This window comes from Carassius auratus, chromosome 6 (genome assembly GCF_003368295.1).
Source record: "Carassius auratus strain Wakin chromosome 6, ASM336829v1, whole genome shotgun sequence".
Classification (NCBI taxonomy): domain Eukaryota; kingdom Metazoa; phylum Chordata; class Actinopteri; order Cypriniformes; family Cyprinidae; genus Carassius; species Carassius auratus.
This window is the reverse complement of record NC_039248.1, coordinates 22,278,284-22,291,931: the sequence shown is the minus strand read 5'-3', so window position 1 is coordinate 22,291,931 and position 13,648 is coordinate 22,278,284. Positions and strand designations below refer to the sequence as shown.

Sequence of the window (13,648 nt, the reverse complement as noted above, 5' to 3'; positions counted from 1 at the left end):
TGCCCACTCAAGTCATTTATGATGACGAAATGCAGTCAGGTTGAGACCCTGATGAGGACAACCAGTATGCAGATGAGCTTCCCACCAAAAAATATTGAAGTCAGTTTGTTACTTTATTTTATTAGTCTTCATTTATTATAATAAACTGGATAAACTGTTACACCTTTTTATATTTTATGTGGTGTCATGATTTACTTTTAATAAAAACAAAGGTTTATTATTTTATGTTCGTTTGTCATTTAATTTATTGTATACCCTTTAAATTTGCTTATTGAAAGAACAACAGCAGCAACAGCAGCAGTATGGTGTAACATTTATTTAACATGTATTTGGTACTTGCTACCTCATAACTTTACTCTTTCCTTTCATTCTTTTCATGGCTTTGGAAAACTTGTCTCGGATGTTTCTCTTTGTCTGCATAACTCCGGGTCGTCGACACCAAGCTTCGTTGCTATTTATTTCTAGGAATTCAAGTTTTCTCTGAATATTTAAAGTCTCTCCATGAGTGATCGTACAGGTGCAGATATATCTGTGCAGCTCAGGTATTCGACACGCAAGTGTATTCATGTTGCTAGTGACTAGGCCGGAAATATTGCTCTCTCCTGCCTGACCTCTGTTGAATGAGAAACAATCCGGGAAAAAAATAAAATAAATCGCACGTCAAAGAAAGTGGAGTTTCAGAACACACCCACTGATTGCGTAACCGCCACCGGCCAATAGAACATCGAAGGTGTTTAGGAGCCGAAACGAACTCCCCCAGAAAGTTCGCTTTGGTCAGCTGTCTCGAACTGCCAAAACAAACTTTAAAACAAACTTTATTTCAGCCTGATTTTGTTCAAAATTATGTCATATCAGTTCATTCTTCAATTTCGTTTGAAGTATATGGGGGCCTTTATGGCAGAGAAATGAACATTCAATTCACGGGCAACAGCTTTGGTGGACAATTGCATGCTCCCTTAAAACTTGCGACATCTGTGGAATTGTGCTGTTTGATAAAACTGCACATTTTAGAGTTGTCTTTTATTGTGGCCAGCCTAAGGCACACCTGTGCAATAATCATGCTGTCTGATCAGCATCTTGATATACCACACCTGTGAGGTGGATGCATTATATAAGTGCTCACTAACACAGATTTAGACAGATTTGTTAACAATATTTGAGAGAAATAGGCCTTTTGTGTATATATATAAAAAAGTCTTAGATCTTTGAGTTAAGCTCACGAAAAATGGGGGCAAAAACAAAAGTGTTGCGTTTATAGTTTTGTTCAGTGTATTTATAATTAAGCTATATAGCATGTATGTATTTATAATGAATGTTTTCAGACTATTGTTTTTCATACAAATAGGCTACCTATAAACTATATGGTTATATTTTTACCATGATATTGAGGTATATGGGCCCTATCACCCGGCGCAATGCGACGCTATTTTCAGTCCGGTGCCGTTTGCATTTTCCCATCCAGCGCCACGTCGTTTAATTAGCAAATGCATTTGCACCCATTTGTGCACCCATGGGCATGCTGGTCAAAAAAAAAGAGGTGTGTTCAGGTGCATTGCTGGCGCATTGCTATTTTAAGGAGCAGAAAATACACTGCGCCAGAGACCAACTCACAACTGATCTAAAGTCTAAAGTCAATGGCGCAATATTTTTTTGTTATTTAAAAATCGCATTGGTAGAAAATGCACCTCTCGGCAGGTCCACATTGTGTCTTGACTTTGCTTATTACACACAGGGATGCACATCACAAAAACATGCCAAATATTAAAAACAAAAGGATTACAGTGTAAAAGAATATTATTGTGTAGGCTACATAAATATAAAAATGTAATGATGGATAGTCATTGCATGTATTAGAAGTAGGCTACCTATTTGCAATTCAGCCTATTACTACTTATAATGATGAATGAAATTGGCTAATTAATTCAACAATCATGCCAATACACACACATCTATATTAACTGATTCATTGCGTGGAGCTTTGGTGGATTCAAGCGCGTGAGCGAGATATTATAATTATTAATATTATCAGGCAACCCAAACCTGTTTCTTGATTTGAAACAATTTCACTCATTTGAACATGCAGGAACTAAGAAATCAATTTAAATGAATGGTCTGGTTTCTACAACTTTCACTTTGGAGCAAAAATCTGGCTTTAAACTTGAAAGAAAGATCTGACATTTATCTTGATAGTTATCGATATCATCTGATATGAAAAAAAAAAGTATTTTGATATTTTTTGGGCCATATCGCCCTGCCCTAATTTGAAGTATCCTACCTTTGTTAAGTAGTTGTTTCATGACACTTCAAAGTCTTTAGATGATAATCTCAAAAATCTATTCGATCACAAAACACACTGGAGTATGAAATAAATAGTGAAGTTCAAAGATAAGTGCAGCTGACTTCAATAAAAATTCACAAGCACTCAAACAGACTGCTGTGCACTGAATTTTCAATTCACTTTGAAAATGTGCCATTTTTTTTGCTTTAACAGCTGAATATACACTATGAAAGGTAAAAATAAGGTTGATGAACCCTCACATGTTGTTTACCCTACAGCAGAGTGATAACTTAAAACAACCTTTGTGAGAACAACAGCAAATTGAAGTGATAATTGATGTAAAGCCTTTTCCTAAACTCAGTTCATTATAAAGGGTTTAAAAAGAAACATCTTAAGTTTCATCACCATAATTTTCTGAGCCCCTAAACTCCAATACACTGAACAACTTGGAATGACATTCCTGCTGTGTTTTAAAATCTGTCAAATTCTGTCTAACTTATTGTGATGTATTTTAACTGATTTGAACTCACCTGATGGGGAGATGTGTTTCCAAGAGATTTTGGGCTCTGGTTTCCCACTGGCTGAGCAGATGAGTGAAACATTGTTGCCTTCGTTTATCGCAATGTCCGATGAAATGTCATAGATTTTAGGAGGAACTGTGGAACAAAACAAACCGTTAGATATAGATACACAACGCTGTAAATGAACTTAATGCCAAAAGCCTGGATCTAAAAAATTCAAGTATGGGAATAACAACAAAAGACAAGCTGCAAGCAGAAACTTTCAGGGTTCAAACTAAATGCTGCTTTATGCTGCTTTTTAGTTTGTCATTCATGTTTTGAATGAATAAGTGTTTTCTTTTATTTGGCTTTTTTCACATTGCCTAATGATTGCTGATTGGCTAAAAGTGGCTATATAGTTTCAGATCTGCCCAACGCAAAAGTAATTTTCATTGTTACATGCAGGACCAAACCCCCCAAAAAAATCTTTCATTTGTCTTTCGAATGATGTTCTAAGCATCTGTGCCAAATTTCAGGAAAATCTGTAATTTTATTAAGGAATTACAGCCATTTATATGAAAATCTTATTCCACTGGTTTCATTCTGACAGGATGAAAATTTCAGGATTAATTCACAAGTGTAATTATAAAGCCTAAGTGTAATATGATTTAATAAGTGATAATATGGGTATGCATAGTCCATAAGCCAAGGAGCCTGATTATATAAAATGTTTCATGAAGCATAACCAAAAAATATAACTACATTATAATGGCGTTTCTGCTATCTACCATGGTTCAGTATTTCATGAAGCATAACCAAAAATTATAACTAATGCTGTTTCTGTTATCTACCATGGTTCAGTATTTACCACAACATAATAATGCTGACACAATTAGCATAATTCCCAGTGTTTCCTGTTTGGACCTCTAAAAATATAAAAAAGAAAGAAATTAAAAGAAATGATTTGGTATTGTCAAACAATTTCTAATGAAATGTCTGATTTGGAATGCTTCATGGAACTTTAGTTCACATTTTGGTGATAAAACTGAAGTGATAGTTTTCTGGTAAATATATAGAGGGTAACTAGCCACTGTTGCATGATATCATGTGTGATGGTGCACCTCACACTTAGCTTTTTTTAACATTTCTTTTTTTAATCTAGATGTAAATCTATTTTTATCCCACCTTTCATCACACAGGGCCTCCACTCTTTCTCAAAACTACAATGTCAGTTGTCAAGGGGCTTATGAATAAATGTCTGACCTCCTGGTTTTGCTTTCCTACATAAAAAGGCAATAAACCATCGGAGTCTGCAAAATCAGCAATTCCCTTTGTTCATTTTTTGAGGTCTGGCTATGATGTGGATTGCATTTAACTAAACTGGTTTGGATTCTTTGACTCCCTCCTCACAATATAACATTCTAAACACCCTGCATTACTGAAGATCCTTTTATAATGACCAAACTTTCTCGGGAGCTATTTACATGTTCTTCTCAAACAATGAATGGAGTTGTAATTAACTTTTATTTTATTTAAATGTCAATTAATAGTTCTCCTGACAGGCAGACTCCCCATTGCATCCATGTATAACCATACACAATATATATATATATATATATATATATATATATATATATATATATATATATATATATATATTTATATACACATTACAGATCGCTACAATAGGATAAGCAATACTCATCAGGAGAAAATCAATTTCAAGAAAACAAGACATTGATGGATTTAAAACAAAATCCTTTAAAGCATGATGAAGAGGACATTCAAGTTCAAAGAAACTGTCTAACTTTTTCTTTCCAAGCAAAAGGACACCAAACATTCAGCCATTGGTCACCATGCAAAGAAACAGCAAGGTTATTTACTCCTACACTATTTGATCTCAAGTTTAGGTCTTTCTTATCTTGGTTTTGGTAATCTGCTGCCACTAAATGGTTGAGTTTAAATTCTAATGAACCCTTTCATTGTTTAAAAGCACTCATTCGACTGTCATGCTCTCAACTGCAGGTTTACTTGAACTTCCTCCCACTGTTGACAAATGTCCACAATCACTGATAGCACAAATGGAAAATGTTGCATTCGTCCCCTGATCATATCTGCCTTCAACAGGATCAAGACCCTATTAGTCAATGCCTGAGGAGTCAGATACCGGCCTTTTAAATGAGATGTGGGGCCTCTGCAGATCTTTAAACTGAACATGTTCAAAGAAACATCAGTTTCATCATCTTGCCATATATTACTTTCTTGGTAAATGCTCACCTTGAGATTTGAAGATGTTTTATTTCTGTTTTTTTTTTTGTTTTTTTCAAACACTTCTTTACTTCTACAACGCAATAATGGCAAAATTGTGTCGAAACAAGTGATCTTTTTGATCTCATAAGTTGGCGGGAAAAAGATACAGAGGATTTGGTGCATTGAAGAAATATCTCTCATTACAGCCCAAGACAGTTTTGACTTTCATTACTGGTCTAGTGTGTACTACCTTTGAATACAGAGTATATTTTCAGATAAAATGAAACCCTCTCTGTATTTTCAAGTAGTTGAAAAGCTGAAAGGACCGGTATGCCTTGACACTCCACTGAACACGGCAGCATAAACAGATGCAAAGGTCAACAACCTATCCCGGTGTGCTCTTTTAACTATCACTAAGTTCATAATGAAAGCACGTGTTATTTAATTTCAAGCTTAATGTCTGACCGCGGTTTGACTTCTATGAATCCTTTTCCGAGCGTCAACCTCGACACTTTCGGCCATAGTTATTTTTAACCTGTTTATTTCCACTCAGCCTGTTCAATTGGTAGGGTAATGATGACAAGAGAAAAACAAGACAACGTTAAGCCCTACCCCAAGGCCCTATTCAAGACAACCTGATGCTTTGTTTTCCGTTTAATTCATTAACTGCTGCACGATTGTCATGTTTGCCCATTCCACTCTAATTCTCCCTCCTCTCCTCGGCGGGAGGCGTTGAGATGGAGCTGCCACAGCTGACGGGGAAGGCATTATCAGTCTCTCAGCCCCAGAGTGAATAAATAAGCCTCTAATGACGCCACCTTGAATTACTGAAACGCTTACAGCTATTAAAATGCAGAGTTTCCTCTGAATAAAGTAGGAGTACATGGCTTGCTTTTCTATAAATTCTGACAGGTTCTCCAGGGCTGACTGCTGCCACCCAATTCCAAGACCCCATTGCTTCACACCTACTGCCAGCCCACATTCCAATTACAGAGCTGAGGGAAAAGTGGGCTCCTGTCATAATGCAGACTAGCACAGGCAAAGAGCCAAGCAAAGACAGGCAGAGAAATCAGATGCAGTCTTATCTATTTGTTGTCTTCCGGCTGAAAAGGAATGAAAAAAAAAAGAAAACTAAAGAAAAAAGTTAATGCTGATGTTTAATAAATGGACTTGTATGTTACAGTATCATCTAAATCAGTGGTTCCCAACCTTTTTCAACTCGCGGCCCACACAACCAAACACATATGTTTGCGCGGCCCACTTCAAAAAAATTAACTGACCCCGCTATTGTTGGGTTAATAACTTAGTACTCAGAAGCTAGATTTTAAACTATATTTATTGAATAAACTAGGGCTGTGCGATATGGACAAAAAAAAAAAAAAAACTATCGCGATTTTTTTCATCAATTTTGCAATTGTGCTTTTACAGTCATAAATGCATTCAGGATTAATTTGAAACATATTTCCAAAAGAAAACCAATCAGAGCTTTATCAAAAAGTTGTAACATCTCTAGAACAGACATAAGTCAAAATTATCACTAGTGAAGATGTAAAAAAAATGTATAGACTTGTGGCAAAAAAAATTAATAAAAAAAAAAAATCCTGTATACAGGGACTTTTTTTTCTTTTTTGCCATGCATTGTTCATAGAGCTCATTAATTGTAGCTGTGCCTCAGGTGTTTGTAGTGTGTATACAGTATGTGTATGCGGTCAGCAGCGAGAGCGCATAAATATAACGCGAAAGCACATTAAAATAATGCACGAGCGCGAATCTCTCTGTTCGCAGCAGATTTCCTTTGCTCTGTCACAAAACTGGTCGTGCTTGCTCAGATACACGCTGCTTTGCGAGGAGAGAGTGTGCACACTTAAAACGTGTCTCCTCTCACTTAAACTGCATCCTGTTCACTGACAAATTCACTCTATGCTCATGTGTTAGACATGAATTATTTTCGCACATTTTTATTTCTAGCCTTTTACCGCAGTGAGAACGCTCTGATCCGCATCACAGACAGTGTGTGAACCTGGAGTTAGGCATATGCGCACGCTGAAATCGTGATTTTAGGACGTTTTCTTTTAATCGCACAGCCCTAGAATGGACTGGAAATGAACAGAAAATAATTGGCGGCCCACCTGCAATACCACTGCGGCCCACTAGGGGGCCGCGGACCACAGGTTGAAAACCACTGATCTAAATATTAATAGTATAAATGAGGAGAATTTTGATTTGATATATGAAGCCTCTGCATGGTAAATTACCAGTGGAATAGGCAGTACAGTAAAAGATGCACTCCATTGCACACATGACCCCTTCATTAATATCTGTTGACAGAGTAAAATATACTATATTACTGTTGAAATCAGTTTTTGAGTTTTCACACTGGAGCTTTTAGTTCGTTTGGTCTTTTTTTTGTGTGAACTTTGGCATGCACAAGTTGGATGGTTCATTTGGACTTCAGCACGACAGTTGGTTTGAATGCAGTTGGGTCTAATTTGTGGAAGAGAACCAATGTTGATGACGTACAAATGTCTATTATACAATAATGTATTTCTAATTGCTACCATTCTCCACAGAAATTGCATTTTACATACATCGCATTTTCCATTCAAATGTGTCTTACAAATCAGATTCATAAGTGCTGTTCATGCATTTTTCTTTATGGTAGTAAAACCAAAGGGAGTATAAAAGGTTAACGTTTCGCTTTCTTTTTGACCTTCTCCTCTAAAGATACAACACTATTTAGCTAATTGTAAACAGGTGCTTGAACTGTATGATATCAATGATGCAAATCTACTGTACTGCGGTTTGGAATCAAATAATATAAATCAGCCAGAGGAGGAATCGAAAAATGGAAACAGACCAAATAAATTAACTCATGTGTGAAAAGCCTTCAATCTGATAATCCTGTTATGAACTACTTGTAAGACAGAACATACGAGCTAAGTATCTGTTAGGACAGACATTACATTCACTGAATTAAGCTGAAAGACAAAGTGAGGGTAAGTAACAATTTGAACATAATAAACTCTTGTGCGTCCTGAACAACCCTTCTGAGTCACAATCCGGCTCTGTTCCAAACGCTAGCAAGCTGCCAACATAGGCAGCACTTGAAGAAATCATAAGCATAAACCCAATGTTACGGCTGTTTGAAAAGGTAGGAAGCATGATTATACTGCCATCAAATATCTTGTTCTGAACCAAAGGAAAAAAAGAAAATGAAAGAAAAAAAAAACATCACAAACTATTCTTCAATAAAAGAAGGTATTGTAAAATGGTAGGCCTATATAATTTTAGATTGAATTTATGCAACACTGAAAACGTTGATCAAAATAATTCAGTCTAATAAAAAAAAAAAATTAGGCCATCCAAGAAGTAGATGAGCTTGTTTTGTCATCAAAAAAGATTTGGAGAAAAATTATCATTGCGTCACTTGCTCACCAATGGATCCTCTGCAGTGAATGAGTGCCGTCAGCTGATAAAAATATCACAATATATCACAATATAAGTCCATCCAATGTTCTCTTCTTACATCAAAATCCACCAACATATTTTTCAACAGAGGCTGGAAATAAGTCTTTCATGATCATGATGCAGAGGCTCCATTGGTAAACAAGTGATGTCATGTTAAATTACTCCAAATCTGTTCCAATGAAGATACATTGATCTCGGGTGGCCTGAGGGAAAGTACATTTTCCGCAAATTTTCATTTTTGGGTGAATTATTTGTTTAATACTCAGCTTAACAGGTTTTAAAACGGAGTGCATGCTGGGAATACTACTTATGATTCATCCATGCACACCATTACAAGGGAACACTGAATATTTTGATCCAGTGACTATACTGTGATACAAATATGCACATGCATTTTAAATATACTCATGTGGCTGGATGTGGAAATACGCTAAACTTGCAAAACTGCCAGATTCCACGTTCATTCATAGTGGTTCCCAATTCCCCATACAACCTGAAGGCTGCTAAAACCAACCAACTTAGATCCCTAATTAGGTGTCATAGACAGAAACAAAACACAATCCCTGACAGGCTGCTCTACCCACTGGGATTTCTTCAGTTGGTAATGCCACGGAACGTGAGACAGTGAGAATGTGCACGACCCAGTACATGAGCTCTCTTGGTACACCGTGTCCAGTTGAAGAGTTAATTGAAAATGTAGCACCTTGAATCAGTGCATGATTAAAAGAAATACCATTTCTAACATTCTGGTGCTGTCTGTATATATTGGTTCCATCATGTTTCTCTCTTAGATATTAATACAATATAAAAGGTACGCAAGAAACATTCTGACGTCAACCCGGTGCTTTGTTCTCCGGCACACTGTATTAGTTCAATCTATAAGCAGGAGTGCTTACAGTATGAACAGAGATATCAGTGAGAGGAATATTAGGCATTCATGAAAGGATCAACTTTCACATTAAAGACTTTGCAGAGTTGCTGTGAGGTGCAGCCGCACTGGTACAGAATCTAAAATGAGGCTTAATATTTCATGACATTTTTGATGAAGTTCAAAACATCTTAACCTAGCTTAATGATGTTCCACTAAAAAAAAAAAAAAAAAAAACCTTCAGCAGGCTGAATTGGAGAACTTCAAACTAGTAATACCGGTGTTGTTTTTTTCTTGATACATACATATTGTACGTATCAATACATGTATATTAATGTTGACCAACTGAATATTATATATATATGAATATTATATCTGATATTATATTATATCAGAGTGACAGTATGAAATTAAGACACATTATTTTTTGTTCAAAACTCACTCTATTGTGACCTAATGCAGATATTGTATATAATAAACTGACGCATAAATGTATTATGAGACAGAAAGTTCACGCAATATTGACTGAAGGATTGGCAGAGAATCGTCTTTATGCAAGTCATTAAAAAATTATGGTTCTATTCTCTTTAAAGAAATATAAGGCAAACGTGTAAATACATAACCTGCACAATTTTGGAGTAAAGGTTTGTATGTTGTGCAGCAAAGCACTGATAAAAAAATACAGAAGCAAATACGATTGAATATGTAGTCTACAGTGTCTCGTTATTCTGATCAAAATATCATTAACTCACCCATTTCATTTTGCATTCCTGGCAGAAATGAGAAATATTAGTGTCACTGTAATCAAGTATTACCATAAATAGTGGTCAAATATCGAAGCTATCTAATCTCAAGGTGAAATCAGAATATCACAGAAGGAAAACTGTACAGAAGTAGGTTGATATGGAGGAGAGGTGATTTCCTGTGAACTGACTTAGAATAGAAAAAAAGCTACTGTGTGACTTCAAAAGAATTGGAAGTTCAACGTTAAAGAAGCCCTTGAAATGTAGAGCTATCGCTCTCTATATACCATTATAATCAATGTTTCATAATTTAACTTCTTCTACAGAAGTCATTGTCTTCAAAAGACGACACGACAGAAATAATAATTTAATTCATCTTTTTTTGTTGCGTTTCATTGTTGCCGCAATACTAGAACGTACGCAGTGCTTGGTTCTTCTTCCATAATAAACAAAATGGTGGTTGCTGATGACAAACAGACCATCACTCCTAATATTTGGCTAAGTTAGATATATAGGGCCTATGTGCAGAATAGCAATACATTTGATCTGTCATTCACTAACTGAGCACATCTATACAAGAATAATGTGTTGGTCTCAAACTGCTCTATTTAATGGTGACTCACTGTGGACTATGATAAATGCCACTGTCCGGTAAACAAGGCTAAGATTTAACTGGTGGAGAAGATAGGTGATTATTCTCCGAAAAATGTGTGTGGGCCATCCTCATGCGATCCCTACAAAACAAACAAGCACACTCATTCTCTGATGATGCCCAGTATCGACCCGTCGGCTAGAAAGAATGACCTAGCAAAACTGTTTCGTCCACACATCAAGAGCTCGAAGAGACCGCAAGTACAGTCTCTTCAAATTTCACAAAGGACAAATAAGATGTTTTAATCGTATTACATACGATTTGGCGTTCCAGGATTTGTGCCACTGTAAGAGTCAATCAAGCAATTTCATTTTTGATACAATCCTGCAGGAGATTAAGTTTACCACTCACCGATTCCTATTACAAGACCGCTGTTCGTCATGTGTTTCCTGTCGCTTTTGTTCTCTCTCTTTACTTGTTGTCATTACCCCAACAGTGCGTGTATATTTTCTTACCAGTGCTTATTAATTATCCCAGATCATGTAGAGATACATGCAAGTAATGGATTCTATTAAGAACAAAAGATCCATCATGATCATGAAACAGCCTTCGGCTAAGAGAGTGAAAAGGGAGGACATTCATTTTGTTGATTATAATTACATAGAAGAGACTCAGCGAAGGGCTACAGGTTACGGCCTCTAAAACTACACATCTTCAGATATGATTGGCCTGTATTAGTTTGCTTTATCTCAAGGAGGATTAGGGAGCTTGCAGTGATCTTTCTCCAGTTAATTGCAGGCAGTGGATTTATGAGGATAAAAAAAAAAAAGCAAATTTGCCAACAGAGAGTCAGCACCTCCTACTGAGGTGTCAACCGTACACACCAACCTGTAAAAGCCTACCAGCAAATTTAGATAAATATCCGTTATTGAAATATCCTATAATGACTAGATGTGAGATGAAGCTAGCGACCGAACAAATATGTACATAACAGGCAGCTATGAAATATTCATTATAATCATCAGTTTTACGTCTGTGTTGCAGCAAACACATATTGTGCCCAAATATGAATTTCTCTATAAAACTAAAATTGCAACAATTTAAATGAGCTAATAATTTTAAAAGAGTTGGAACAGATAGTAAAGGAAAAGCAGCCAACAAGGGAACAGGGATACATGGGAACTCCTTCGATATAATTTCAAAAGCATCCCAGGTGGCAACTCATGAAACTGCTTGAGAGAATGCCCAGATTGTGCAGAGCTATTATCAAGGTAATAGGTGGCTAAATTGAAAAAGCTAGTAAAATAGATATGAAGTAATAAAAAAAAGTCAATACATAATTAGTGATAGGTAAAAATATATCCCATATGTGTATATATATTGTAATATAAAAATGCATAAAAGTACATTCTGTTATCTGTCAAGAATATATAAACACACACACACACACACACACAGTATAAATATATATACTGTATATATCTATATCTATCTATCTATCTATCTATCTATCTATCTATCTATCTATCTATATATATATATATATATATATATATATATATATATATATATATATATATATATATATATATATATATATTTATACTGTGTGTGTGTGTGTTTATATGTTCTTGACAGATAATAGAATGTACTTTTATACATATATATTTATTTATACTGTGTGTGTGTGTGTGTGTGTGTGCGTGTGTTTATATATTCTTGACAGATAACAGAATGTACTTTTATATAAATATTTATTTATATATTGTGTGTGTGTGTGTGTGTGTGTTTATATATTCTTTACAGATAACAGAATGTACTTTTATATAAATCTTTATTTATATATATATTGTGTGTGTGTGTGTGTGTGTGTGTATTATATATATATATATATATATATATATATAACTAGTTTATATAAAAAATAAAATTAAAAAAACACTCTCTCCAGAAAAACAAGACACACAAATAGCATACCTGACCTCTGCTGTCATTTATTTTAATTGCCTGTTTATAGCAAAAGCTGATTAATTTATTCATACAAATAAAACTTGTTCACAAGTTCTGAGAGCAGACCTCGCGGTTATGCTTATTCACAGCGACGAGGGGTTTATCAGGCAGACATGTGAAGCTTTATGCCAACTGCCAATATTTGTAGCTGGCAATTGGAGGTTTGTTCAAAGAACAACACTGGTGGAATTCTTCTCTTAATAATCATTCAGTTAGGGAGTTCAAATTATTGATTAGAATAGACGGCCAATTATAATATGCAAAGCTAACAGTAGAATTTATGTTTTTCTCACTAAAAAATTAAAATTTACCATATTAACCGATGCCCATTTAACACAATAAAAAGTGAGGCTTGCAGAGTGGCCATTTGCACGCACTACTATGATGTAAAATGTTATTCCACATGGACATTATCAGTAATTATGCTGCAGAGCAGGATGAAAAAAAACCCATAAATTTATACCACGAATGGAGCCACAATCCAACTCCATATAAATGTATATTTAGATCCACTTAAATGTGGCAGTATTTAATCTCACACTCGATACTGCACTCCAACTGCTATCTATAGCCTATAGGCTAATTCACAGACTTTACTCTAATTCTTTAAAAGGGGGACACACACATGTAGACTTAGAATCTGGATTTACATAATGAAACATTAAAAAGGTTTTTACTAACGTTTGATGATTTCATAGTCATTAGTAACACATTCAATTCATATTTTCATTACGACTGCAGACATATAAACGTATGAAAATGTGCTCTAAGTTTTAAGCGATAGCGTTAAAATTGCATGCAGTGGCCTGGAGATTCAAAACATTTTTGACATTTCGACAGAGCGGTTAAGCCGTCTGAAGTCAAAATATAGTGTCATGAATATGGATGCAAACACAAATTCATAGCTTCAGTATTAATAAATATATCTTTAAGTCCCTT

General features: G+C 35.4%; 1 protein-coding gene across 2 annotated transcripts in view; it reads right to left on the bottom strand.

Annotated features, from left to right (window-relative positions):
* Window positions 1-13,648, bottom strand: part of negr1 (neuronal growth regulator 1) — a 105,022-nt gene that overhangs the window by 71,400 nt on the left and 19,974 nt on the right. For both annotated transcript variants that reach the window (XM_026265641.1, XM_026265642.1), the window contains exon 3: window positions 2,809-2,934. In XM_026265641.1, coding sequence (XP_026121426.1) covers window positions 2,809-2,934 — 126 coding nt within the window. The remainder of the gene's footprint in view (window positions 1-2,808; window positions 2,935-13,648) is intronic.